The sequence below is a fragment of the Arachis stenosperma genome, chromosome 4 (genome assembly GCF_014773155.1).
Source record: "Arachis stenosperma cultivar V10309 chromosome 4, arast.V10309.gnm1.PFL2, whole genome shotgun sequence".
NCBI lineage: Eukaryota > Viridiplantae > Streptophyta > Magnoliopsida > Fabales > Fabaceae > Arachis > Arachis stenosperma.
The window spans coordinates 150062094-150086128 of NC_080380.1; the positions used below are offsets into that span (position 1 = coordinate 150062094).

At 35.0% G+C, this 24035-nt stretch overlaps 4 protein-coding genes across 6 annotated transcripts; 1 reads left to right on the top strand and 3 right to left on the bottom strand.

The window, feature by feature from the left end:
• The first annotated feature begins 277 nt into the window (after nucleotides 1–277).
• Nucleotides 278–1454, top strand: LOC130974066 (uncharacterized). Its single transcript, XM_057898815.1, has one exon. It carries the CDS (start codon nucleotides 552–554, stop codon nucleotides 1047–1049), a length of 498 nt encoding a protein of 165 aa, XP_057754798.1. The 5' UTR covers nucleotides 278–551; the 3' UTR covers nucleotides 1050–1454.
• Nucleotides 1455–3097: 1643 nt separating this feature from the next.
• Nucleotides 3098–6568, bottom strand: LOC130975960 (receptor-like kinase TMK4). Its single transcript, XM_057900671.1, has 4 exons — nucleotides 6456–6568; nucleotides 5819–6153; nucleotides 4358–5368; nucleotides 3098–4280 (listed from the first exon to the last, which is right to left on the bottom strand). The coding sequence occupies exons 1-4, from the start codon at nucleotides 6566–6568 to the stop codon at nucleotides 3106–3108; spliced, it is 2634 nt and encodes an 877-aa protein (XP_057756654.1). The 3' UTR covers nucleotides 3098–3105.
• Nucleotides 6569–8280: 1712 nt separating this feature from the next.
• LOC130973676 (receptor-like kinase TMK4) lies at nucleotides 8281–12854 on the bottom strand. Of its 3 annotated transcripts, XM_057898294.1 has the most exons (4): nucleotides 11540–12854; nucleotides 10814–11401; nucleotides 9412–10620; nucleotides 8281–8813 (listed from the first exon to the last, which is right to left on the bottom strand). In XM_057898294.1, the coding sequence occupies exons 1-3, from the start codon at nucleotides 12675–12677 to the stop codon at nucleotides 9419–9421; spliced, it is 2928 nt and encodes a 975-aa protein (XP_057754277.1). In that variant the 5' UTR covers nucleotides 12678–12854; the 3' UTR covers nucleotides 8281–8813; nucleotides 9412–9418. The 3 variants fall into 3 exon arrangements, with proteins under 3 accessions (XP_057754277.1, XP_057754278.1, XP_057754276.1); XM_057898295.1 differs by having other exon boundaries at nucleotides 9412–10392; nucleotides 10814–12854; XM_057898293.1 differs by having other exon boundaries at nucleotides 10814–12854.
• A 563-nt stretch (nucleotides 12855–13417) lies between these two features.
• Nucleotides 13418–22830, bottom strand: LOC130975961 (uncharacterized). The gene is made up of 6 exons (XM_057900672.1): nucleotides 20885–22830; nucleotides 18348–19528; nucleotides 16649–17435; nucleotides 15332–16366; nucleotides 14962–15003; nucleotides 13418–14783 (listed from the first exon to the last, which is right to left on the bottom strand). Exons 1-6 carry the CDS (start codon nucleotides 22737–22739, stop codon nucleotides 13549–13551), a joined length of 6135 nt encoding a protein of 2044 aa, XP_057756655.1. The 5' UTR covers nucleotides 22740–22830; the 3' UTR covers nucleotides 13418–13548.
• Nucleotides 22831–24035: the final 1205 nt, after the last annotated feature.

The window sequence follows — 24035 nt, forward strand, 5'->3', positions numbered from 1 at the left end:
AAGTAAAAGCAAAGTGTTGGAAAATATTTGGAGTGGACCACTAAGTGGATTCATGGCAGTTGGGTCCACTACTTTTGTAGGTGTTCTGAGTATGCTTAGCAGAATAAGTCCTATCTCCTTTGCAATCACATGCTACCCCAAATTGGACTTGGGCTCTACACTCCTCCTCCTTCTTGTTATCCACAACTCCCTCAAAACAAAAACATGACTAAGACACATTAACTCACTCCAAAGTCCAAACAAAGTCATTCTTTATATTAAAAAATAAATTAAATCTCATATGCAAATAACATCAATTAAATCATATTCATACTTTGTTATTGTTTAGTTGTGACAAATCAAATCATACGGGTATATGATGGAAGATACTATGGTTGATTTGATGTTTATATAAAAAGAGTATAAGAGAGATAAAGCCACCTTTTATATTCTCCCAATAAAGCCACTTCCTTAGTAACTCTTCTCTCTCTTTCTCTCTCTTCCTTCAGATCTCAGTTTCTCTCTCTAAAAAACCGTTCCTAAATTAAAATTTTCTGCTAAATGCATCACAAATGCCTAACCTTCATAAATTCAAGCTCTTAGCCACTCAATGTTCCGTCGCCGGCAGTCCAACACGCAGCCCTACCACCAGCCCTGTTATTCATCTCCGCCGCCGCAAGACCCTCCGCATGCTCCTAACTCGCCCTTCCTCCGACCACCACCGCCGACGCTTCCATCCTCCGCCAACGCAAGATCCCCCCGACACCACCACAACCACCACCAGAGTCCGCCACAAGCTCAAGGACCTCTTCGTCTCCTCTCCATCGCCGCCGCCAGCAGAAAACACCGCCGCCGCCAAGAGCTGCCGAGAATTAGAACAACAGCAACAGCTCCACCACCATGAGCAGGACGGATTTGTCTCCGGCGGCTCCGCTTTCGGCGTCAGGTTCCGCTCCGGATCTCCACTCCGACGCAGCAGCGGCGCAGCTCTCCGGCCAATAACATCGGCGTTCCGGTACCGGTTACTCCGACGAGCATGGCGACCGATGTTAGTGACAATTCCTGAGTAGTGTCATGACTGTACGGATAAGCTTAATTCCGAAATTTTTATTTTTTTATTTATTTATTTCATTACTTAACTTAAATTTTTGAGAAAAAAGAAACAGAGAAAAAAAAAGAAAAAAAAAAGAAAAGAATAATATTCTCTGCTTGCTGCTAACGTGCTCCGCGTGCGTTTGTTATATCATTATGGGTGTGCTTAACGACTTAACGTAACTACAACGTTTGGCGCATTTTTATTTTTCAACATTACGGTAGCATCTATACGACGCCGTATTCGTTGGAAGTTGTACGTTTGACTAACGATACCCAACGGCTTCTTTTGTATTCTTGTAATTTTTGTTTCGCGTGTAGAAAATCAGAAGAAAATGGCATGCAAATATGCAATGCAATGCGATATTTTGATTTTTGTTTTTTGACTTTGGAGAATCATTAGTTAATTAATTAAGTGATTGATTAATAGATAAGTAAATTTAATAAATAAGTGTACGTGTTAGTACTTAATAATATTGGGACGTGGATGAGTTAAGAGAACTAGGATGCTTTCCAAAAAAACAAAAGTCTCTCTCTATTTGCAGTTTCCATGTGTCTCTGCCCTGAGATGTTTTCTTGTTTTCTAAGTACTACTAGTGTCTTTATCTTCTAGTTTTGTACTAATGTTCTAGATTAAAGGCATTTTTAGATGTTCTCACACTTAAGCATAAGTAATAATGCTTTATTTAGGTTGATGGTATGCATAATGAGAAAGTGAAAATGAATAATAATGATGTCTTATTGTGGCTAAATTCTAGTATAGTGTTTAGTTCTAGTTCAATTATTAAAGGGCAATAATACATGCACATTATAAATATTTTGTATTTGTATAGTCCTAAACACTTGATATGGTAGGCCCCTTTGTACGAATTTCCATTCAGTGCATAATGTGGATTCTGCATTTGTTGTACATTTGGAAGCCTTTAATATTCTAAACTATGGGGTTCCTAAATAATGATGTTGGGCATAATGTTGGCAAGTGATGATGCTGCCTAGCTAGAGAGATTTCAGATCTGAGATTTAATTGGGAGTAAATCCGTTGTGATTAATATCTTAATCACAAGTTTATCGTTATCTTTTGTTTCATAGAGACAAGGTCAGATTTGCAACCTAAGAAAATGACAATGTTATATGCTTGCCAAAGAGAAAGAGTTAAGTGTACCTGTTTAGGGTTGCATGGTATCTAATTGCATATACATATGGCAAAATATGCTGAGCCACTTTTGTTTGTATTCTTTGATTAAAATTGACCTCAAATTGTGTGAAATAAGGTTAAGTATCTCCACAGTCCCTACCATGTGCATTATTGAGGATTTGTTTTATCTAACAACCTTTATATATATATAGGTTTGCCTTTTACTCTAAGTCTATTTATAACAGATGTGAAATTCTTATGCCGAGTTAGAACTTAGAAGGAATCTTTTTTGCTTCTTGACTAGCTAATTAAGACAAAAGCAAATTCCAATTAAGAAAATTTCGGTCTAGGTACATTTTAGTCCAAAGTAACAAAATATATGAAATCATCATTGAATAATATATCTTGTTAATTACAACGGGATCAGGGTAAGCAAAAGTAGCTGTTAATGAAGTAATGGCACAGGGTGTTCTCATAAACAAGCTAGAATTATGTTTAATCAAAGTCATCCAAGTGTAACCGAAATTGTTGCTTTTAATTGATTGATAAATCGCTTTCTGAGTTTTAATTGTATGGTTAGTTACAACTTACAATTACTTTTCACCTAATGCTTTGACAAAATCCATTACAGTGAGTTGCCTGGGACTATGTATTTATTGCACATATACACTTTTTTCTTTATTTTTCACCTCATACTTTAGGTAATAAGGAGTATAGTTTTCCTATAAATCTCAACGACAAACAGCATGCAATAAAGTATTTAATTACACTTTCCGCCCAGTATAAAAATTAAAGCATATTTTCATGTATGCCTCATAAGAGGGAAAGACATACACAATTACAATCAAAGTGAGAAGATATAACTTACAGTATAATTACACTACACATGTTAACTCATTTTATTTGATGGAAACAATCTCCTCAACAATTTCAGGATCCTCCTCATCTGTACTGCTATAGGAGATCCGTGAAAACTGTGAGATAGACATTTTTAGAGAATATAAGACAGGTTTTGGAGGATATGGCACTAGTTCAAGTGGCCCTTCTAACATCTCTATTACTTTATCTATTGATGGTCTATCTGATGGATTTGTTTGAATACACCATAAACTCACCAAAGTAATTTTCTTTATCATATCATTTTCTTCTTCTGTAGTGGACAAACCTCGTCCAAGCGTATTTTGCTCGAGATCCTTGTAAATCCAATCTGGAAAATACATCTCACTAGTAAGTGATCCACTGGTGTTGTAGTTCTTTTTGCCTCCCACCAATTCAAGAATCAACATACCATAACTGTACACATCAGATTTATGAGAAACTTTACCAAAGGTTCGACTAAATACTTCTGGTGCAATGTATCCAGGAGTTCCCCTTGTACCTATTATAGATACAATACTCTCCTTCTTCTTGCAAATTTTTGCCAATCCAAAATCAGCAATTTTTGGACAAAAATCTTCATCTAACAGAATATTTTGAGGCTTAATATCGAGATGCAAAATTCTTGTATTACAACCTCGATACAAATATTCTAATCCTCTTGCAATACCAATTGTAATTTGAAACAGGGTGTTCCAATCCATATTACAAATAGCATTTGACGATTCTTGTTTGTAGATGAACTTATCCAAAGAACCATTTGGCATGAATTCGTAGATGAGTGCCCTTTTATACTTCTCATAACAAAATCCCAAAAGCGAAACAATGTTCACATGAGATGTTCTTCCAATACTAGCAACCTCATTTAGGAATTCCTCCCCACTTCCGCTGGATTCGGTTAATACCTTCACTGCCATTGGACAACCATCACTTAAACATGCTTTGTATACAATGCCATATCCTCCCTTTCCTAATTTATCATGAAATGAATTTGTCATCTTTTTCACTTCAGAATAATTATATCTCTTTAACATCAAAGATCCATAAGTTTTCATAAATTCTTCAAATTCATTATCAATAAATGGTCCTGTTTTCTTCCACAAAATCCTTTGTAAGAAGCTAAGACACCTCTTCCGGTTATAAATAATTATAACCAAGAAAACAAGACCTCCAATACCTGCTGCTGCTGCTATTGCGCCTGCAATGAAAAAATATAATTACAAACAGCGACCTATATCCATAGAAGAAAGCCGTACAAATAGATCATTAGTGTACCTTTGATCCAAGCAGGTGGATTTCTTCTCTTGTGCGAAGGATTTCTTCTCTCGAACGAAGGATTACCTTCAGTATTCAGGTTTACTCCACGTGAGAAAGCGGGAATTTTTCCTGATAAGTTGTTGTTGGAGACATCGAGATTGTTGAGTTGATGAAGAGATGTCAAGTTTTCAGGTATTGAACCGCTTAAATTGTTACCACCTAGATACAAGTTTTCCAAATGAGTTAATTTACCAAACGCACCCGAGATTGTTCCTGTCAAATTCTGCCTTGTCAAATTCACTGTTGTAATCATACTCCCGGTACATGCAACAAAACTCCAATTATGACATGGATTATTTCCTCGCCATGAACGGGCCAACAAATAAGGATATCCAAATGCAGATGCAATTTCAAGCAAAATGGTAACTCTCTCGTCACAACGATCATAGTCATCTCGACAAAAGGCATTGGTGGTGTTATCTCCGAGATTCTTACTCTCAATATCAAAGGAAAAGATAGGCATAGGGCCCTGAAAAAAGTTGTTGTTCAAAGTAACATTTTGCAGGTTCCTGAGACTGAGATTTATCAGAGAATCTGGAATGACACCTGTAAATCGATTGTGCGCAAGTCGTAAATCTTGTAAGGCGGTACAACGAGACATGTCAGGGATATATCCATCCAAGGAGTTCCCCTGAAGCCACGCCTCAGACAAATCGATCATATTTGAAACAACATCCATTGTACCTGAAAATCCTTTGCCCTTCTGGTCGTTGAGGTGCAATGTGGTAATCTTGGACCTTCCAAAAGACTCAGGCAAGAAACCAGTGAGGCTGTTGTTGGAGAGAAGAACAGTCTCCAAACTTGGCAAGGAGTCAAATATTTCTGGTAGAGAACCCATGACATTTGTAGCCACAAGATTGAGCTCTTCTATTTTTGTGGACTGAATCAAGTTGGGGAAGGTCCATGGTGCAAGGTTTGTGTTGTTTCCCAACCACAGCGTCGTCAAAGAGGGTAGACCCTGGAAGCAACCTTGGGGGATGGAGGTAAGGTGGTTGTTAGAGAGTGAAACTTGGCTCAAATATGGGAAGAAATGAGACAAGTTTGGTAGGGATCCCATGAGATTTGTAGCCTCGAGGTAGAGGATGCCAAGTTGCAATGAGGAATGAGTCAAATCGAGGGGGAAGGTCCATGGTGGGAGGTTGGTGTTGTTGGCCAAAGAGAGGTCATACAAAGTGGTTAGGTTGTGGAAACAACCCTCAGGGATGGAGGAGAGGTTGTTGTTAGAGAGATCAAGATCTCGCAGAGTTGGGAAGGAATGGGATATATTTGGTAGGGATCCCATTAGATTTGTAGAAGAGAGGTCGAGGATATCGAGTTGAGGGGAGTGAGCAGTCAAATCCGTAGGAAAGTTCCATGGTGGGAGGTAGGTACTGTTTCTCAAGCTCAAGAACTGCAAACTAATAAGACCTTGGAAGCAACCATGAGGGATGGAGGTGAAGTTGTTGTAGCCGAGGTCCACGTATTGGAGGAAGGTGAGGTTGGCGAGAGACGGAACAGGCCCACTCAGATTATTGTAAGAGAGATCGAGTATTGGGAGTTGGGAGAGGGAGTCGTTGAGGCCTGCAGGAACTGTTCCCGTTAGCGACATTGAATTGAGATTGATCAGTTCAATCCTTCCAGTTTGATGGTTGCAAGTCACGCCGCTCCACAGGCACATGTGGGTGGTGTTGGACCAGCCAGGGGGTTTGAGTGCATTCATAAGCTTCAGCATGTATGCACCTTCGTTGCTAGCTTCATCAGAAAGGACACAGATCCTGAAGAAGGAAGAAAACAAGAGTACAAGAGTATAAAATCCAATACTAATTTTGAATTCTGATTTGAGGTATGCCATTGGAGAGAGCAAGTAACAAACTTGGATGATCTTATACTCTTGTTCGTATAAACTTGTTATGATTCTTTTTGCCTTGCCTGAGTACAGTGTGTACGTAAAAGATATATCAAACATGAACCGAGTAAAAAAAATTACAGCTTATGAATGTGATACAATATTGAAGCTCAATGCATCACCATCATGATGCCAAATGTTATATGAATCACTCTCAACAATTATATATACATGATAGAATTTGAATGGGAAGACGAGGAATAATATGCCAATTGGCAGCCAGAGTAGTAACAACTAACAAGCATTTCAATTAAATCCTCAGCCGGCGCTAAACCCTTTATCATTTTTATAAATAAAAAATAATTAATTGGGTTATGAAAAACAGGCGAGGAATGAGATATGTAAAGTTTCATAATATATATCTTAAAACAATTGCAATATTATATCTTCAACTGCATTCTAATTTCTATGGTGAGTGGTGACACTTAGTTCCCTTGAATTAGTTATTGAAAAATGCTAGAAGACTATAAGAATTTATTATTTTTTTTGTCATCAGTTAGTCACAATATTTAAAAATATGATATAAAGAATGTTGCTAGATAACTAGACTAAAGAACTAAATTAAAGAAATTAAGTCAATTATTAAATAATCACCAAAAATAATAAATTTCATTAACCCCTAACATCTCTCTTAGTTATTTATGTATTACATTGAGTTTCAGGTGTTTGTCAATTTTGTCTTCCTCTGTTGCCAGAAAATGGATTAGATAGTAATTTTATGTAAAGTTAATAACTGAAAGCTATTAGATGTCAATTTAGTCAAATCTGTCAAATTATTTAACTATTCTCAACTATTAATTTTACATGAAGTTAATTGTACCTGAGTTTTCACTTTTCATATAGGTAGAAACTTAGGTACAGTTAATTTCATTTAAAGTTAATAACTGAAAGCCGGTAGATGACAATTTAATCAAATTTGTCAAATTATTTAACCACTTGCAGGTAAAATTAACTGCACCTGAGTTTTCACCTTTTATATGCTATAAATACGATGTTAAAGATAGTAACTAGAGTTCATACATACTAAAGAGTTTAACACTGCTCATTATTTTTATAACATTTGCGTGACCTGCACAGTGAGTATAGGAAAGGATGCAAACCACAAACTAATTATGATTCATACTTAATTACTAATTACTCAGATATTATGATTCACAGTCTTTTCCCAAATTAATTATGCTCATCATGTTATCATTTGGATATATGATTCATCCACTGTTTTGATATGTTTTTTTTACCTTTAATCTAAGTGGCCAAGAAGTGGAGTAAATTTTGGATATATGTTATTATTTGAAGATCCAGAAGCGGACCCTTTGGGCAAAAGAAAGGAAAACAAGAAAACAAGAGATAAACAAACTGCAGAACTTGAAACAAGTTGCAGAATGGTGCCCTGCCAAGTTTATATTTCTTTTCTTTTCTCACCCTTTTCCTATTATTATATATCCTCACACTTGGATCATTATAGCTAACAAATTTAATATCATCAATTATCTCTCATCTCAATCAAATATCAATGAACAAAATCATCACCAATTATCACAGTCTTTCTGTCTTTTGCTTCATGATTCAAGGGAGCCATCTTTCACCATGGTAATTGAATTGGACTGATCATCCATGTTGCTGGAAGATATATGTGAAATTTGTAAGGGTAGACTTGAAGTAGAATACAAGAAAGGCTTCGGAGGAAATGGTATTGAGTGTAGTGGTGTTTCTAACATTTCTACTACTTTATTTATTGATAGTCTATTTGATATATTTGTTTGCATGCACCACAAACTCTCCAAAGCAAGGTTTTCTATCAGATTATTTTTTTCATCTGTCATAAGTGAGCACGAGATGATATATTACCTTGCTCAAAATCTTTATAAATCCAATCTAAAAAGTATATTTCGCTGAAATTTGACAATCAACTCTCCTAATTCTTTTTTTTCCTCCAACTATTTCAAGAATTAACATGGTATAACTATATACATTATATTTGTGCGAAATACCACCATACATGCGACTAAATACATCAGGTGCAAATATATCCAATAGTTCTCTTTGTTCCTAACATAGACACAATACTCTCTTTTGACATATCTTGGGACAAAAATCTCCGTTTAAAAGAATATTTTGAGATTTAATATCAAGAAACAAATATTCTAGTCCACCAGCTATGCCAATTGCAATTTGAATATTTGATACAATGTGTTGCAATCCAAATTACAAGTAAGAGTTGGAGACCCATTTCCATAGATGAGAACTATTAAAAACAAACTTAGAAATGAGTGCTCTTTTATTTCTTTCATACAAAACCCAAAAGTGAAGACAATATTCACGTGCAAATGGTTTACTGATACTAACAACTTCATTTTCGAATTTTTCTCCACTCCCTCTTCATTCACTTTTCACTTTCACTGCAACAAGAGAACCATCAGCTAACTTCCCTTCGTACACGAAAGCGTATCCTTCCTTGCCTAATTGATCACAAAATGAATTTGTGATTCTCTTCACTTCTGAATAATTATGTGATTCATTGAACATTACCTGAATTTAATAGAAAAAACATGCGTGAGGTTTAATTACCTTATGGCAAATATAATAAAAAGTAGCTGTTAATGAAGTAATGCACAGTGTTTTCCCGTAAACTAGCAAGAATTATGTTTAATCTAAGTCATCCAAGTGTAACCGAAATTGCTGCTTTTAATATTGATTGATAAGTCACTTTCTTAGTTAAATCTCCTCCCTCTTTGATAAGTCACTTTCAACCCGGTATCACCGGTTCTTAATTCACAAACCTGTAAATTGTCACTAAGAAAAACTAGAAACTATAAAATTAAAGCATATCAGATTCATAGATTGATTTGATTTTAATTGGATTTATAAGAACCTCTGTTTCTATAAGTGACTCATTTCAAGCTACGGTTTGTTTTGCAATCAAATAGAAGTGACTCATTTCAATTCAAGCTACGGATTGTTTTGCAATCAAATAGTGTAAGAAGTGACTCATTTCCTGCAATTGTTTTTACTATTTTTAATAGAAGGAATGCAAGGGCCAAAAAGAAGAAAGAAAAAAATTATGGAAAGAAATGTCTCAAAAGGGGAAAATGCATGCAAAACTACAATCACAATGAGTATTACTTACATTACATTTACTTTGCAAATTTTGAACTCATTTTATTGATGGAAATAGTCTCCTCAACAATCTCAGAATCCTCCTCATCTGTACTGTTATAGGAGATTCGTGAAAACTGTGAGATAGACATTTGAGGAGAATATAAGACAGGTTTTGGAGGATATGGCACTGACTGAAGTGGTCCTTCTAACATTTCTACTACTTTGTTTATTGATGGTCTATCCAATGGATTTGTTTGAATGCACCATAAACTCACCAAAGTAATTTTCTTTATCATATCACTTTCTTCTTCAGTAGTGGACAAACCCCGTCCAAGGACATTTTGCTCCTCAAGATCCTTATAAATCCAATCTGGAAAGTACATTTCACTGGTAAGTGATCCGCCAGTGTCGTAGTTCTTTCTACCTCCCACCAATTCAAGAATCAACATTCCATAACTATACACATCAGATTTGTGAGAAACTTTACCAAAAGTTCGGCTAAATACTTCTGGTGCAATGTATCCAGGAGTTCCTCTTGTACCTTGTAAAGATACAATACTCTCTTTCTTTTTGCATATTTTTGCCAATCCAAAATCAGCAATTTTTGGACAAAAATCTTCATCTAACAAAATATTTTGAGGTTTAATATCAAGATGCAAAATTCTTGCAGCACATCCTCGATGCAAATATTCTAATCCTCGTGCAATACCAATTGTAATTTGAAACAATGTATTCCAATCCAAATTACAAATAGCATTGGGAGATTCTTGTTTGTAGATAAACTTATCCAAAGAACCATTAGGCATGAATTCATAGATGAGTGCCCTTTTATATTTTTCATAGCAAAATCCCAACAGTGAGACAATGTTCATATGAGAAGTTCTACCAATACTAGCTACCTCATTTAGGAATTCCTCCCCACTTCCGCTAGATTCGGTCAATACCTTTACTGCTATCGGACAACCATCCCTTAAGTATGCTTTGTATACAATGCCATATCCTCCCTTTCCTAATTTATCACGAAATGAGTTTGTCATGCTTTTCACTTCAGAATAATTATATCTCCTTAACATCAAAGATCCATAAGTTTTCATAAATTCTTCAAATTCATTATCAATAAATGGTCCTGTTTTCTTCCACAAAATCTTGTCTAACAAGCTAAGACACCTCTTTCGGTTACAAATAACTATAACCAAGAAAACAAGACCTCCAATACCTGCTGCTGCTGCTATTGCGCCTGCATGCTTGCAATGAAAAGTATAATTACAAACAGCGACTTATATCCATGAAAGAAAGCCCTACAACTATAAAACTGATACTGCATTGTAAGTTCATATATACACATACACTCACAGACTCATATATACTTGCAAACAAGCTAAACATGCATACATACACTGATGCACAATGCAAATAGATCATTAGTGTACCTTTGATCCAAGCAGGTGGATTTCTTCTCTTGCCCGAAGGTTTTCTTCTCTCAAACGAAGGGTTACCTTCAGTATTCAGGTTTACTCCACGTGAGAAATCGGGAATTTTTCCTGATAAGTTGTTGTTGGAGACATCGAGATTGTTGAGTTGATGAAGAGATGTCAAGTTTTCAGGTATTGAACCGCTTAAATTGTTACCACTTAGATACAAGTTTTCCAAATGAATTAATTTACCAAATGCATCTGAGATAGTTCCTGTCAAATTCTGCCTTGTCAAATTCACGGTTGTGATTAGACCCCCAGCACATGCAACAAAACTCCAATTATGACATGGATTATTTCCTCGCCATGAACGGGCCAACAAATAAGGATATCCAAATGCAGATGCAATTTCAAGCAAAATGGTAACTCTCTCGTCACAAGGATCATAGTCGTCTCGACAAAAGGCATTGGTGGTGTTATCTCCAAGATTCGTACTGTCAGAATCTCCTAAAATGTTAGGCATAGGACCCTGAAAAAAGTTGTTGTTCAACGTAACAGTTTGCAGGTTCCTGCGACTGAGATTTATCAGAGAATCTGGAACCACACCTGTAAATCGATTGTGCGCAAGTCGTAAATCTTGTAAGGCGGTACAACGAGACATGTCAGGGATATATCCATCAAAGGAGTTCCCCTGAAGCCACGCCTCAGACAAATCGATCATATTTGAAACAACATCCATTGTACCTGAAAATCCTTTCCCCTTCTGGTCGTTGAGGTGCAATGTGGTAATCTTGGACCTTCCAAAAGACTGAGGCAAGACACCAGTGAGGCTGTTGTTGGAGAGAAGAAGAGTCTCCAAACTTGTCAAGGAGTCAAATATTTCTGGTAAAGAGCCCATGACATTTGTAGCAACAAGATTGAGCTCTTCTATTTTTGTGGACTGAATCAAGTCGGGGAAGGTCCATGGTCTGAGGTTGGTGTTGTTTCCCAATTTCAGCATCCCCAAATAGGGTAGAGCCTGGAAGCAACCTTGGGGGATGAAGGTAAGGTTGTTGTTGGAGAGAGAAATGGTATTCAAGTCGGGGAAGAAATGAGATAAGTTTGGTAGGGATCCCATGAGATTTGTAGCCTGGAGGTCGAGGTAGGAGAGTTTGAATGAGGAATGAGTCAAATCGAGGGGGAAGGTCCATGGTGGGAGGTTGGTGTTGTTGGCCAAAGAGAGGACATCCAAACTAGTTAGGTTGTGGAAGCAATCCTCAGGGATGGAGGAGAGGTTGTTGTTAGATAGAGAAAGATATCGCAGAGTTGGGAAGGAATGGGATATGTTGGGTACGGATCCCATGAGATTTGTAGAAGAGAGGTCGAGGACATCGAGTTGAGAGGAGTGAGCAGTCAAATCAGTTGGAAAGTTCCATGGTGGGAGGTTGGTGTTGTTATTCAAGAGCAAGGACTGCAAACTAGTAAGACCATGGAAGCAACCATGAGGGATGGTGGTGAAGTTGTTGTTGTCGAGGTACGCTACTTGGAGGAAAGAGAGGTTGGCGAGAGAGGGAACAGGCCCACTCAGGTTATTGTAGGAGAGATAGAGGTATGTGAGTTGGGAGAGGGAGTCGTTGAGGCCTGCAGGAACTGTTCCCGTCAGTGACATTTCTTTGAGAAAGATCTCTTCAATCCTTCTACTTTGATTGTTGCAACTCACGCCAGTCCACTGGCACATGTGGGTGGTGTTGGACCACCCAGGGGGTTTGAGTGCATTCATAAGCTTCAACATGTATGCACCTTCTTCATCAGAAAGGACAGAGGTCATGAAGAAGGAAGAGAAGAAGAGCACAAGAGTATAAAAGCCAATAAGAATTTTGGATTCTGATTTGAGGTATGTCATTGGAGCGAGCAAGTAGCATTAAACTTAGATGATGTTATTAAAAAACTTGTTATAATTCTATCTGCCTTGCTTTAGTGGACACCTCTCTCCTAAAAGATTTATTCAAACATGAACCCAGTAAAAAGATTACACCTTATGAATCTAATAGAATATTGAAGCTCAATGCATCACCAACAATAGAATATATATACATGACAGAATTTGAGTAGGAAAACGAGGGAGAATATGCCAACTGCCAGCCAGAGTAACTGGGAGTATAGTACTAAAAAATGACTAATGTTAGGTGAAGGTACACCTTAATTTGTTGCCATTCAACGCTAACCTAGCTGCTTCTTTTGGACTAAATGTACCCACTAACGTGGTCTCTAGCATAAAACAACCAGGGTCTCTGCATTTGTTATTGTTATTTTATACCACACATGCAAGCCTGCACGTGAAGATCATGTTCTACAGATTTCATAACAAAAATGCTATCCATACACCAAAATTAGTCACTAAAATCAGCCGTCAATATATTTGTATATAAATACATGTGTAGTTTAATTTATTTTTAATGTGTATTTATATTTCAATATATATATTTTATATTGGTGACTGATTTTAGTATACATATAACATAGTCGTTCTCATAATGCATGCACTAACATAAACTTAAGAGTGATATATTGGTCTCTAAAATATTAGATATGCTAGATAATTTAGTACTTCATAAAATAAAAAGAACAAATTATTCTCTTAAAGAGTCTTAAATAAATATGTTTAAATAGAGTAAATATCTTTTACATAACTGTTCTATTTATAGATCCTTACACTTGGATAATTATAGCTAACAAATTTAATATCATCAATTATCTCTCATCTCAATCAGACATCAAGGATCAAAATCATCACCAATTATCACAGCCTTTCTTTCTTTTGCTTCCTTTGATTCTAGGGAGCCATCTTTTACTGTGGTCATTGAATTGGACTCATCATCCATGTTGCTGGAAGATATATGTGAAATTTGTAAGGGTAGACTTGAAGTAGAATACAAAAAAGGCTTAGGAGGAAATGGTATTGAGTGCAGTGGTCCTTCTAGCATTTCTACTATTTTATTTATTGATGGTCTATCTGATGGATTTGTTTGAATGCACCATAAACTCACTAAAATGGTTTTTTTTATCAGATCATTTTCTTCATCTGTCACAAGTGAGTGCATATGAGATGGTATGTTACCTTGCTCAAGATCTTTGTAAATCCAGTCTGGGAAGTACATCTCGCTAGAATTTGACCGTCCACTCTCGTAGTTCTTTCTTCCTCCAACCATTTCAAGAATTAACATACCATAACTATATACATCAGATTTGTGCGAAACACCACCATACATGCGACTAAATACTTCAGGTGCAATATATCCAATAGTTCCTCTTGTTCCCAATATGGACACAATACTCTCTTTCTTTTGACATATCTTGGCTAATCCAAAATCAGAAATTTTAGGACAAAAATCTTCATCCAAGAGAATATTTTGAGGTTTAATATCAAGATGTAAAATTCTTGTACCGCATCCTCGATGCAAATATTCTAGTCCACGAGCTATGCCAATTGCAATTTGATACAATGTGTTCCAATCCAAATTGCAAGTAGGAGTTGGAGATCCATTTCCATAAATGAACTTATCCAATGAGCTATTAAACATGAACTCATAAATGAGTGCTCTTTTGTTTCTCTCATTGCAAAATCCTAAAAGCGAGACAATATTCACATGAGATGTTCTACTAATACTAGCAACTTCATTTATGAATTCTTCTCCGCTCCCTTTTGATTCATTTATCAGTTTCACTGCAACAAGACGACCATCAGATAACTTCCCTTTGTACACAACACCATATCCCCCTTTGCCTAATTGATCACAAAATGAGTTTGTGATTTTCTTCACTTCTGAATAGCTATATCTCTTTGGGGCCAGAAAGCCATAAGTTGTGATGAAATCCTCCACATTCTGGTCATCAGATTCCCCTGTTTTTTCAAAGATTAACCTCCTTTGTGTTAAACTGAAGTATCTCTTGCGGTTGCAAATGATCACAGCAAAGACTACAACAATTCCAACACCTGCTGCTGTTGCACCTATATATATTGAAAGAACACTTATAACTTTAAAAATGGATTTTCGGTAACTGATTTTTTGTATACATATAAGATGATTGTTGTTTTAAATATAAAAGATACTAGCCACTGTATCCTAGCAAAAGATATGATGATAATAATTATTATAAAAGGAACTTTAATTAACTTTTATTTTTACCTATAGCTGTCTTAAGCCGCCAGTTCCACCTTGAAGATGATCCTAAAATTTAAAAGATCAATAACTTAGACGTGGTAAACTTAAAGACAAGATTAATACTTAGATAATACATAATAATCTCGTGAAGTGCATATAACTATGCAGTTAAAACACTATTAATTAGTAATATGGAAGTAACAGTGTTAGTGGTTCTATAAAACCTCTCGGTTTAAGATTATACCTCCTTATTGCTAAAAGCCTGTTTTGATAGAGTTGATTTCAACATGAAAATGGCATTACACAGTTTAATTTATACACAAAATTTATTGCAACAGAAGATAGAAGTCACCAGGCGCATGCATGTTCATGAAATTAAGAAACATATATATACCTAATGATGAACAAGAGTTAGAATGAGTTCCATCGTTACAGTAACAGACGAAATGTCCATCATTGCTGCCACAATTGCCACCTGAGTTAGTGCATCCGCTGCACTTATCATTGATTTGAGGCAATAATTTCAAGACAAAACCACTTTCCAACGCTTGCCGAATTATAGTAGTAATGGGGTTATTGGCACTGTTAGCAAAAGCCGAAGCTAGGGCCTTTGAAACAGGAAAAATAACGGTGCTGCAACCTTCATAATAAGGCAGCGCCTTATTATCATCTTGTTCAGCATAGTAGACACTACCGCTGCTGCAACTTTGAACAAACGTAAACTGATCCGAAGGCTTTGTTTCTGAAGAACACTTGTACAAGAGTGTGATATTAACAACACTGTTATCATCATATTGAAGTATGGTTTCACCCAAGGTGTTGTTGCTGAAATCTCCTGAACAGAAATCAAAGCTAGTACTAAAGTAATCGTCCCTAGCAACTGTCAGATTCTGTTTACCGACGTCCCAATCAAGAATCCTGTATTTGACAGAATCCACTGTGAACTTTGGGACTCCATTATTATTATTGTTGTTATCTTCACATGTGATCTGCAAGTTAGGCTCACCGCAAGAGTTTGGCCTGTTATTAGTGTTGTCAATTTGACCCCAGAAAGGGTAAGTGAGTTGGTTGACGGTTCCACAGCTTAAAGTGTTCTTGCACGCCAAGTAATCAACGTTATCAGCAGCACCTACAGATGTTGGAACGTGGGTTGCCATGGCAATAAGAGCCAAGATGAACATCCATATGCAAGAGAGGCGGCCAAGACGACAAAGAGGTTTCATTGTTGCAAAGGCAGAACAAGAAAAGAAGGAGAAGTGATGATGGAAAAGAAGAAGAAAATATGTAGGAGTTGGGTTCAAAGTGCAGCAGACAGAGGAGAAAGGAGACGAAGACTGGATATAATAAAAATAAGGTAAACGATATTTGCATCCATGGAGATTATTAGTACATGAATGAAGCAAAGGAAAGGAGTAACGCGTTTCGCTGACTTTTTCAGTGCACGAAGTCGTTGTCACTACTCACTAATCAGCTTCAAGTGGATAGTATATAGTTGAAATTTCGACAGCATGAAAATTCAAAGCAAGGCTAACAAATTATTTGAATTGCATATATGTTAGATAATTAGCTTATTTGCTTCGAAAGTACATACATAGTACATACATGAATAATAGATTTAGAAATTGAAGGGAAGGTAGGAAAACTTGTTTAGGCGGGTACTTACAGGAAATACCTGCAATTGAAATAGCCATATATCATGTATATTACATACCTGAATTTGGAAGGACATGATCATCTTGATGAGGTGGTGAGGTAGCAGAAGCATCACAAGTTTTGATGAGCCCATCACCCAGATTTGAATAATTAGACTCATCTTTGCAATAACATGTTGCCTGTTTTGAATTCAAATCATAGCCACAGGCTCCACCTGAGTTCATACACTTGAAACATTCTGCTACACTTCCTATCCATTTCACCAAGAATCCATTTTGGATAGCACCTTCTATTTTGTTCCATGTCAACTCCACTTCATCATCATATTGCAACAACAATGGAACAAACACCTTTGTTGTGCATATCACAGCAGAAGGAGGAGCACCTAGATCCTCAAGATGAGCATATAAGTATTCATTGGAAGTCCTATTTGAGAAACAATTAAGAAATCCGGGGATGGAATTGGACAAACCATTATTTAAAGAACAATGATAGAAGAGGGTAAGATTCTTATTGCCAGGTCCATTATCAAAGAGGTCAAAGTCAAGGCTTGTGTTTACTGGTTTTGAAGGGCATAGACCTTCAAAGTAGTCAACTCTTGCTATCTTCATGGTTTGGTTTTCCGGGTATGCTTCCAAAACCCGGTATCTCATGTTCTTGATGGTTATGTAAGTAGTGGAGTCAAGATCACGATCACAGTTGAGTTGTAGAAGAGGGTGGCCACACTGCTTTGGACGATTTCCTCCCCAGAATGGAAAACCAATGTTGTTAATCTTCCCACAATCATAGCGAGTATCAGCACAACTTGTATAGTTATCACCATTGGAGCTTAAGTATGGAGGAAACTGAATCATTATCAAGAGGATCATTAAGTGCCGGAGAAGCATAACAAGCAGAGATGCCATTTTAGAAAATAGCTGAGGATCGTAGTGTTTGTGTTTAATTAACTTCGCAAAATGAATAAGATAGTTAAACAATATTAAAGGGATACTGCAAGATATGAAATTTCAAAGAAAAGGATAGTAATTGAGACTTATAAACGTATTGTAGAGTTTGATTTGACTTATATATAGGAATTCAAATATTCAACCTATTTTGGTAATTTTTTAAGATATCATTAAACATTATTTTTACATAACAAACAGAGTAGCCATCATAGAAAAATTGAATAGAAAAAACTAGAGTATAAGATAGCAATGACACAAATATTTTTTTTTTCGACTTTTCAGAGACATAATCTGTAAGATACAATAAAATTCTTAAATGTGTTTAATGAAAGAGAAAATATTAGTTACTCTAATGTAATGTTTCGGATAGTTTACTTGATTTAAATACAGAATAAAATTGTAATATTATTCATTTTACGTATTATATGAAGAAATTTGAGTATCAATGGTGTAAAATTAAAATCCAACTAAAACAAACTATATTAAAGTTCTGTTTGTGACAGATTGCATAGTGAGACAAGAGGTTTGATTTATGCAGTTGAAGTAAAGACAAGAAGAAAAGAAAACAAAAGAAAAGATTACATATTACTCGTATAGCAAGGCATCAAGAAAGCAAAACACACTATTCATATGCAACTATAACTACCAAGTGCCCCTAAAACAATGAGAAGCTTCACTTTTCACACGTCAACAAGTTGTTATAGCTCCACAAAACATACCATTTGAAAAAAAGAGATACCATGCAAGAGTGGTGTCAAGTATATAATTACAAATATGTGACACAACAATTACATAAATTTTGTTGCTTTAGGTAAACTCATTTGGATTGATGGAATCATTTGGCACTGAAATTGAAATTGATGAATCTGTTTCATGTGTATTGTCATAAGCTATATCTGGAGATTGCAACTTTGATCCTTGAGGAGAATACCACATTGGCTTCGGAGGAAATGGAATAGAATCAAGTGGTCCTTCTAGCATTTCTATCACTCTTTTCATGGACGGTCTATCCGATGGATTTCTTTGTATACACCACATGCCTACCAAAATAATCTTCTTTACCAAATCATTTTCATTCTCTGTGTTTATCAAGCATCTTGTTGGAAGATTATCTTGCTCCAATTCCTTGTAAATCCATTCTGTAAAGTACATTTCACTGGTATGTCTATCTTTATCATTATAATTCTCTTTTCCTCCAATTACTTCAAGAATCAACTTTCCATAACTATACACATCAGATTTGTGAGAAACTCGAGAAACTCCACTGTATATTTGATTATATACTTCTGGTGCAACATATCCCACTGTTCCTCTTGCGTACTGTAGAGATACAATACTCTCCTTCTTTGTGCATACTTTAGCTAGTCCAAAATCAGCAATTTTAGGACAAAAATCTGCATCCAAAAGAATATTTTGAGGTTTAATATCAAGATGTAAAATCTTGGTACTACAACCCCAATGTAAATATTCTAATCCTCGAGCAATGCCAATTATAATTTGATAGAGTCTGCTCCAATCCAATTTTGATGCTTTTTCATCAATAAATTTATTTAAAGAACCATTTGGCATGAATTCATAAATCAAAGCTCTCTTATTTGTCTCGTAACAAAATCCTAAAAATGGGACAATATTCACATGAGACGTGCTATTAATACTTGCCACCTCGTTTATGAATTCTTCTCCATTAAATTCTTCTCCATTCCCTTTAGACTCTTTCAATATCTTCACTGCTATGTGACGACCGTCACTTAAACTTCCTTTATATACAACACCAAATCCTCCTTGTCCTAATTTCTCACTAAAGGAATTGGTCATCCTTTTCACCTGCGAATAACTATATCGTTTTTGCACAATAAACCCATGACTTTGTATCAAATTCTCAACATTGCGATCAACAATTGTTTTTTTGAACATGATTTTCCGTAACCTCTTGCTTTTGTAAATAACCATCACACATGTTATCAAAATTCCAACACTGGTTGCTGATAAGCCTGCACGTATATAATGCAAGGAAGTGGATACCAATTACAAACAATAATTTGAATCTTTTGAGAAAAAAATCATAAGAAAAATGGACCAAATATTCAATCACTCATAAATTTTTATATTGAGCTGGTAAAAATTTAAAAATGATTCCACAATTTAAAAATCAATTAGTTTGATAAAACTAAAGCAAAGGATCAACAAAATTTTTTAAGTATGTTAGCATGATAAAATCTAATTAGATTCTTTAAATACCTGTCCAAAATATTATTAAGGATAAAGGATAAAAAGAGATATAAAATTATGTAAAAGAATACGGTAAAGTAAATGTTAATTCATATAATAAACATAACAAGAAGTGAACATGAAATGAGAAAATGAATTATATTTTATTACACAATTTATACGTATTAAAAATTATTAACATTAAAGATATATAGTATTTTATATAAATTTTTAAGAGTAAAGAATTATTTTGGTCCACAATATTAGTATTGAATTCTAATTTACTTCCTAACATTTTAAATATTTTATTTCAATTCCAACAACTTTCAACAACTTTTAAACGTTCTATTTCAATTCTTAAAAAATTTTACTCGGATATTAAAGAGTCAATAACATTTAATTTCAGTATGTAAGTGAAATCAATCCACCAACGATCACTAATATAAAAATGTTTTCTTTGATTTTGAAGCGTTGACTATTAATTGTTAGAATTTTGAATTTTAATTTGTACAAAAAGAAAATTGAGGAGAAGAAGTGTTACACGAAGGTTTTAGTTATATTTTTTTAACACATGAAAAAAGATATAACTTAACTAGTAACTTATAGGTATGACCACATTTAAAACTTTTTGAGATAAAAATAGAATGTTTGAATCGTTTAGGACTAAATTAGAATTTGACTCAAATGTTGAGGATCAAAATAGTACTTTATTCAATTTTTAATATATGTTTATTATATTTAATGAGTACTTTATTAATTGTAATAATAAATAAGAATTTTTCAATTTTTTTAAAATTTTTTATTAAAAGATGATTGATTAATTTTTATCTTTTGCTAAATTATTAAAATTGCTAACATAGCATCATTAACACACAAAAAGTATTACTTTAGCTTATTATAAAAAAAATTGGTTACAATTTTATAAGTTATAATAAATAGATAAATAAAGAGCTATGTTATAGATAGATAGATAGATAGCTAATTTGTGCCTATAAACCAAACGAATAATTGTTAAATATGTTTGCAAATTTATAAATAAAAAAAATTATAGTATTTATCTTTTAAGTAAGTTAAATAACTAAAAACGATCATTTCAAATTAAAACTTGTTATGCTATATGTGAAGGTAGGTGGAAGTACCTGTAATCAAAGCTGTTGGGATTCGCCCATTAGAAGGAAGCACAGGAAAATCATTGCCTGTGGCAATAAAATTGACCTTTGCTGAGAATTTGGGAATATTTCCTACAAGGTGATTGTTAGAGACATTCACAACCTCAAGTTCAGGTAATGTTGTCAATCCTTCAGGAATTTCACCCGTCAAATTATTCCCATCTAAATACAATTCCCGCAAATCTGTTAAATTGGCGAATGCAGGTGAGATTGTGCCCGTCAATTTCAGATTTGATAAATTCACCATTCTGATCTTATTTTTGTCATCACATGTAATGAAACTCCAGTTTTTACAGGCATTATTTCCTCTCCATGTACGTGCCAACAGAATTGGATACTTCAATTCCGCCGCAATTTGAAGCAAAATGGCCACTTTGTGATCACAAGGTCCTGGATCTTTGTGACAGAAGCCATTTGTGGTGTTAACACCTAGATTGGCCGGTTCAAAATCACTGAAGGTAAGATTTGGTAGAGGACCTTGCAAAAAGTTATAGCCCAAATAAAGATATTCCAAGTTTGGAAGAGCGATGAGAGAATCTGGGACCACACCTGTTAATTGATTGTGACCAAGTTGTAAATCTTGTAAAGCAGTGCAACGAGACATGTTAGGAATAGGTCCTGTAAACGAGTTCCATTGAAGCCAGACTTGAGATAAGTCGACCATGTTTGAAAGGACATCAATGGGACCCGAAAACCCGTTACCCTTCTGGTTATTGAGATGCAAGGTGGCAATCTTGGTCCCTCCGAAAGACTCTGGCAAGACACCGCTGAGGTTGTTGTTGGAGAGAAGAAGAGTCTCCAAACTTGTCAAGGAGTCAAATATTTTTGGTAGAGGGCCCACAACATTTGTAGCAGCAAGTTTGAGCTCTTTCAGTTCTGTGGACTGAATCAAGTCGGGGAAGGTCCATGGTGCGAGGTTGGTATTGTTTTCCAACCACAGCCACGTCAAAGAGGGTAGACCCTGGAAGCAACCTTGGGGGATGGAGGTAAGGTTGTTGTTGTAGAGAGTTACGCTTTTCAAGTTGGGGAAAAAACGAGACAAGTTTGGTAGGGATCCCATGAGATTTGTAGCCTGGAGGTCGAGGTAGGAGAGTTTGAATGAGGAATGAGTCAAATCGAGGGGGAAGGTCCATGGTGGGAGGTTGGTGTTGTTGGCCAAAGAGAGGCCATACAAACTGGTTAGGTTGTGGAAGCAACCCTCAGGGATGGAGGAGAGGTTGTTGTTAGAGAGAGAGAGATACTCCATAACTGGGAAGGAATGGGATATGTTTGGTGGTAAGGAGCCCATGAGATTTGTAGAAGACAGGTAGAGGTATTGGAGTTGGGAGGAGTGAGGAGTCAAATCGGTAGAAAAGTTCCATGGTGGGAGGTTGGTATTGCTTCTCAAGCTCAAGTACTGCAAACTAGTAAGACCATGGAAGCAACCATGAGGGATGGTGGTGAAATTGTTGTAGCCGAGGTCCACTGCTTGGAGGAAGGTGAGGTTGGCGAGGGAGGGAACAGGACCACTCAGATTATTGTAGGCGAGATCGAGGAATGTGAGTTGGGAGAGGGAGTCGTTGAGGCCTGCGGGAACTGTTCCCGTTAGCGACATTGAAGGGAGATCGATCTGTTCAATCCTTCCACTTTGATGGTCGCAATACACCCCTGTCCAGTGGCACATGTGGGTGGTGTTGGACCAGCCAGGGGGTTTGAGTGCATTCATAAGCTTGAAGATGTATGCAGCTTCATCATCGTTGGACTCCACACAACCCATGATGCACACCACAACCATACACAAATTTCTAATAATCCCATTTTTCCATCTTGATTTCAGGTATGCCATCTATGATCCACAGACACGCGTATAAAATGATCAACAAACAACTTGTTAACTTTCACATCCAACACCAAAACATATAATGAATGAAACAACTCCAAACTTCAACAAATAAAAATTGCATAAAAAAAACGCTCAAAACGTTTTTTTATAAAGATATTTTTTTAATAATTAAAATTTAATAAATATAATCGATTAAATTGTGTTATTTTTGTCAAAATTAAGCTAGACAAATTGATTTAACCAAAAAATAATGAATTAAATTTTGAACTAGTCTAAATTAATATTATTTTTGATAAAAAATGACTACAATATCCTATTATAGAAAATGACTAAAATATTTTTATTATATATATTAATTTTGAGAATCCTAAATTTTAGTCCTTTATTTTTTTTATCGTATAGTTAGGATTTAGAATTTTTAAAATTAATATATATATATATAATAAGAGTATTTTAATCATTCTCTATAATAAGGGTATTGTATGTAGTCATTTTTTATAAAAAAATAATATTAATTTAGACCAGTTCAAGATTTGATTCATCATTTTTTCGGTTAAATCAATTTGTTTAGCCTAATTTTGACAAAAATAACATGATTTAATCATTATATATGTTAAATTTTAATAACTGAAAAATATCTTTAAAAAAAGACATTTTAGACGTCTTTATCTGAGTAGCTCTTTAAAAAAATATTGATTTAACTTATACACTAATGCTATTATTATTATTATTATTATCATCATATAACATTGTTAAATCTCATTCATTTTGCACTAATTTACATTCTAATCTTTAGATTTAAAAAAAAAAGATTACTCACATAAAGTCTTCTAAAGCGTTTTTTTTAATGTATTTTTTAATAATTAAAATTTAATATATATAATCAATTAAATCATATTATTTTTGTCAAAATTAGCTTAGATAAATTGATTTAACTGAAAAAATGATAAACCAAATATTGAATTGGTCTAAATTAATATTTTTTTATAGAAAATAACTACAATAATTTTATTATAGAAAATAATTAAAATACTCCTATTATATATAAATATATATATATATATATATATATTAATTTTAAAAATCCTAAATTTTAATCCTATGACACCGCAAAGATATGACACCACAAAGAAAAGAGAAGGATTAGAATTTAGAATTCTCAAAATTTTATATAATAATAATAATAATAATAATAAGAGTATTTTAGTTATTTTTTATAATAAGAATATTGTAGTTATTTTTTATAAAAAAATATTAATTTAGACCGGTTCAAAATGTAGTTTATCGATTTTTTATCAA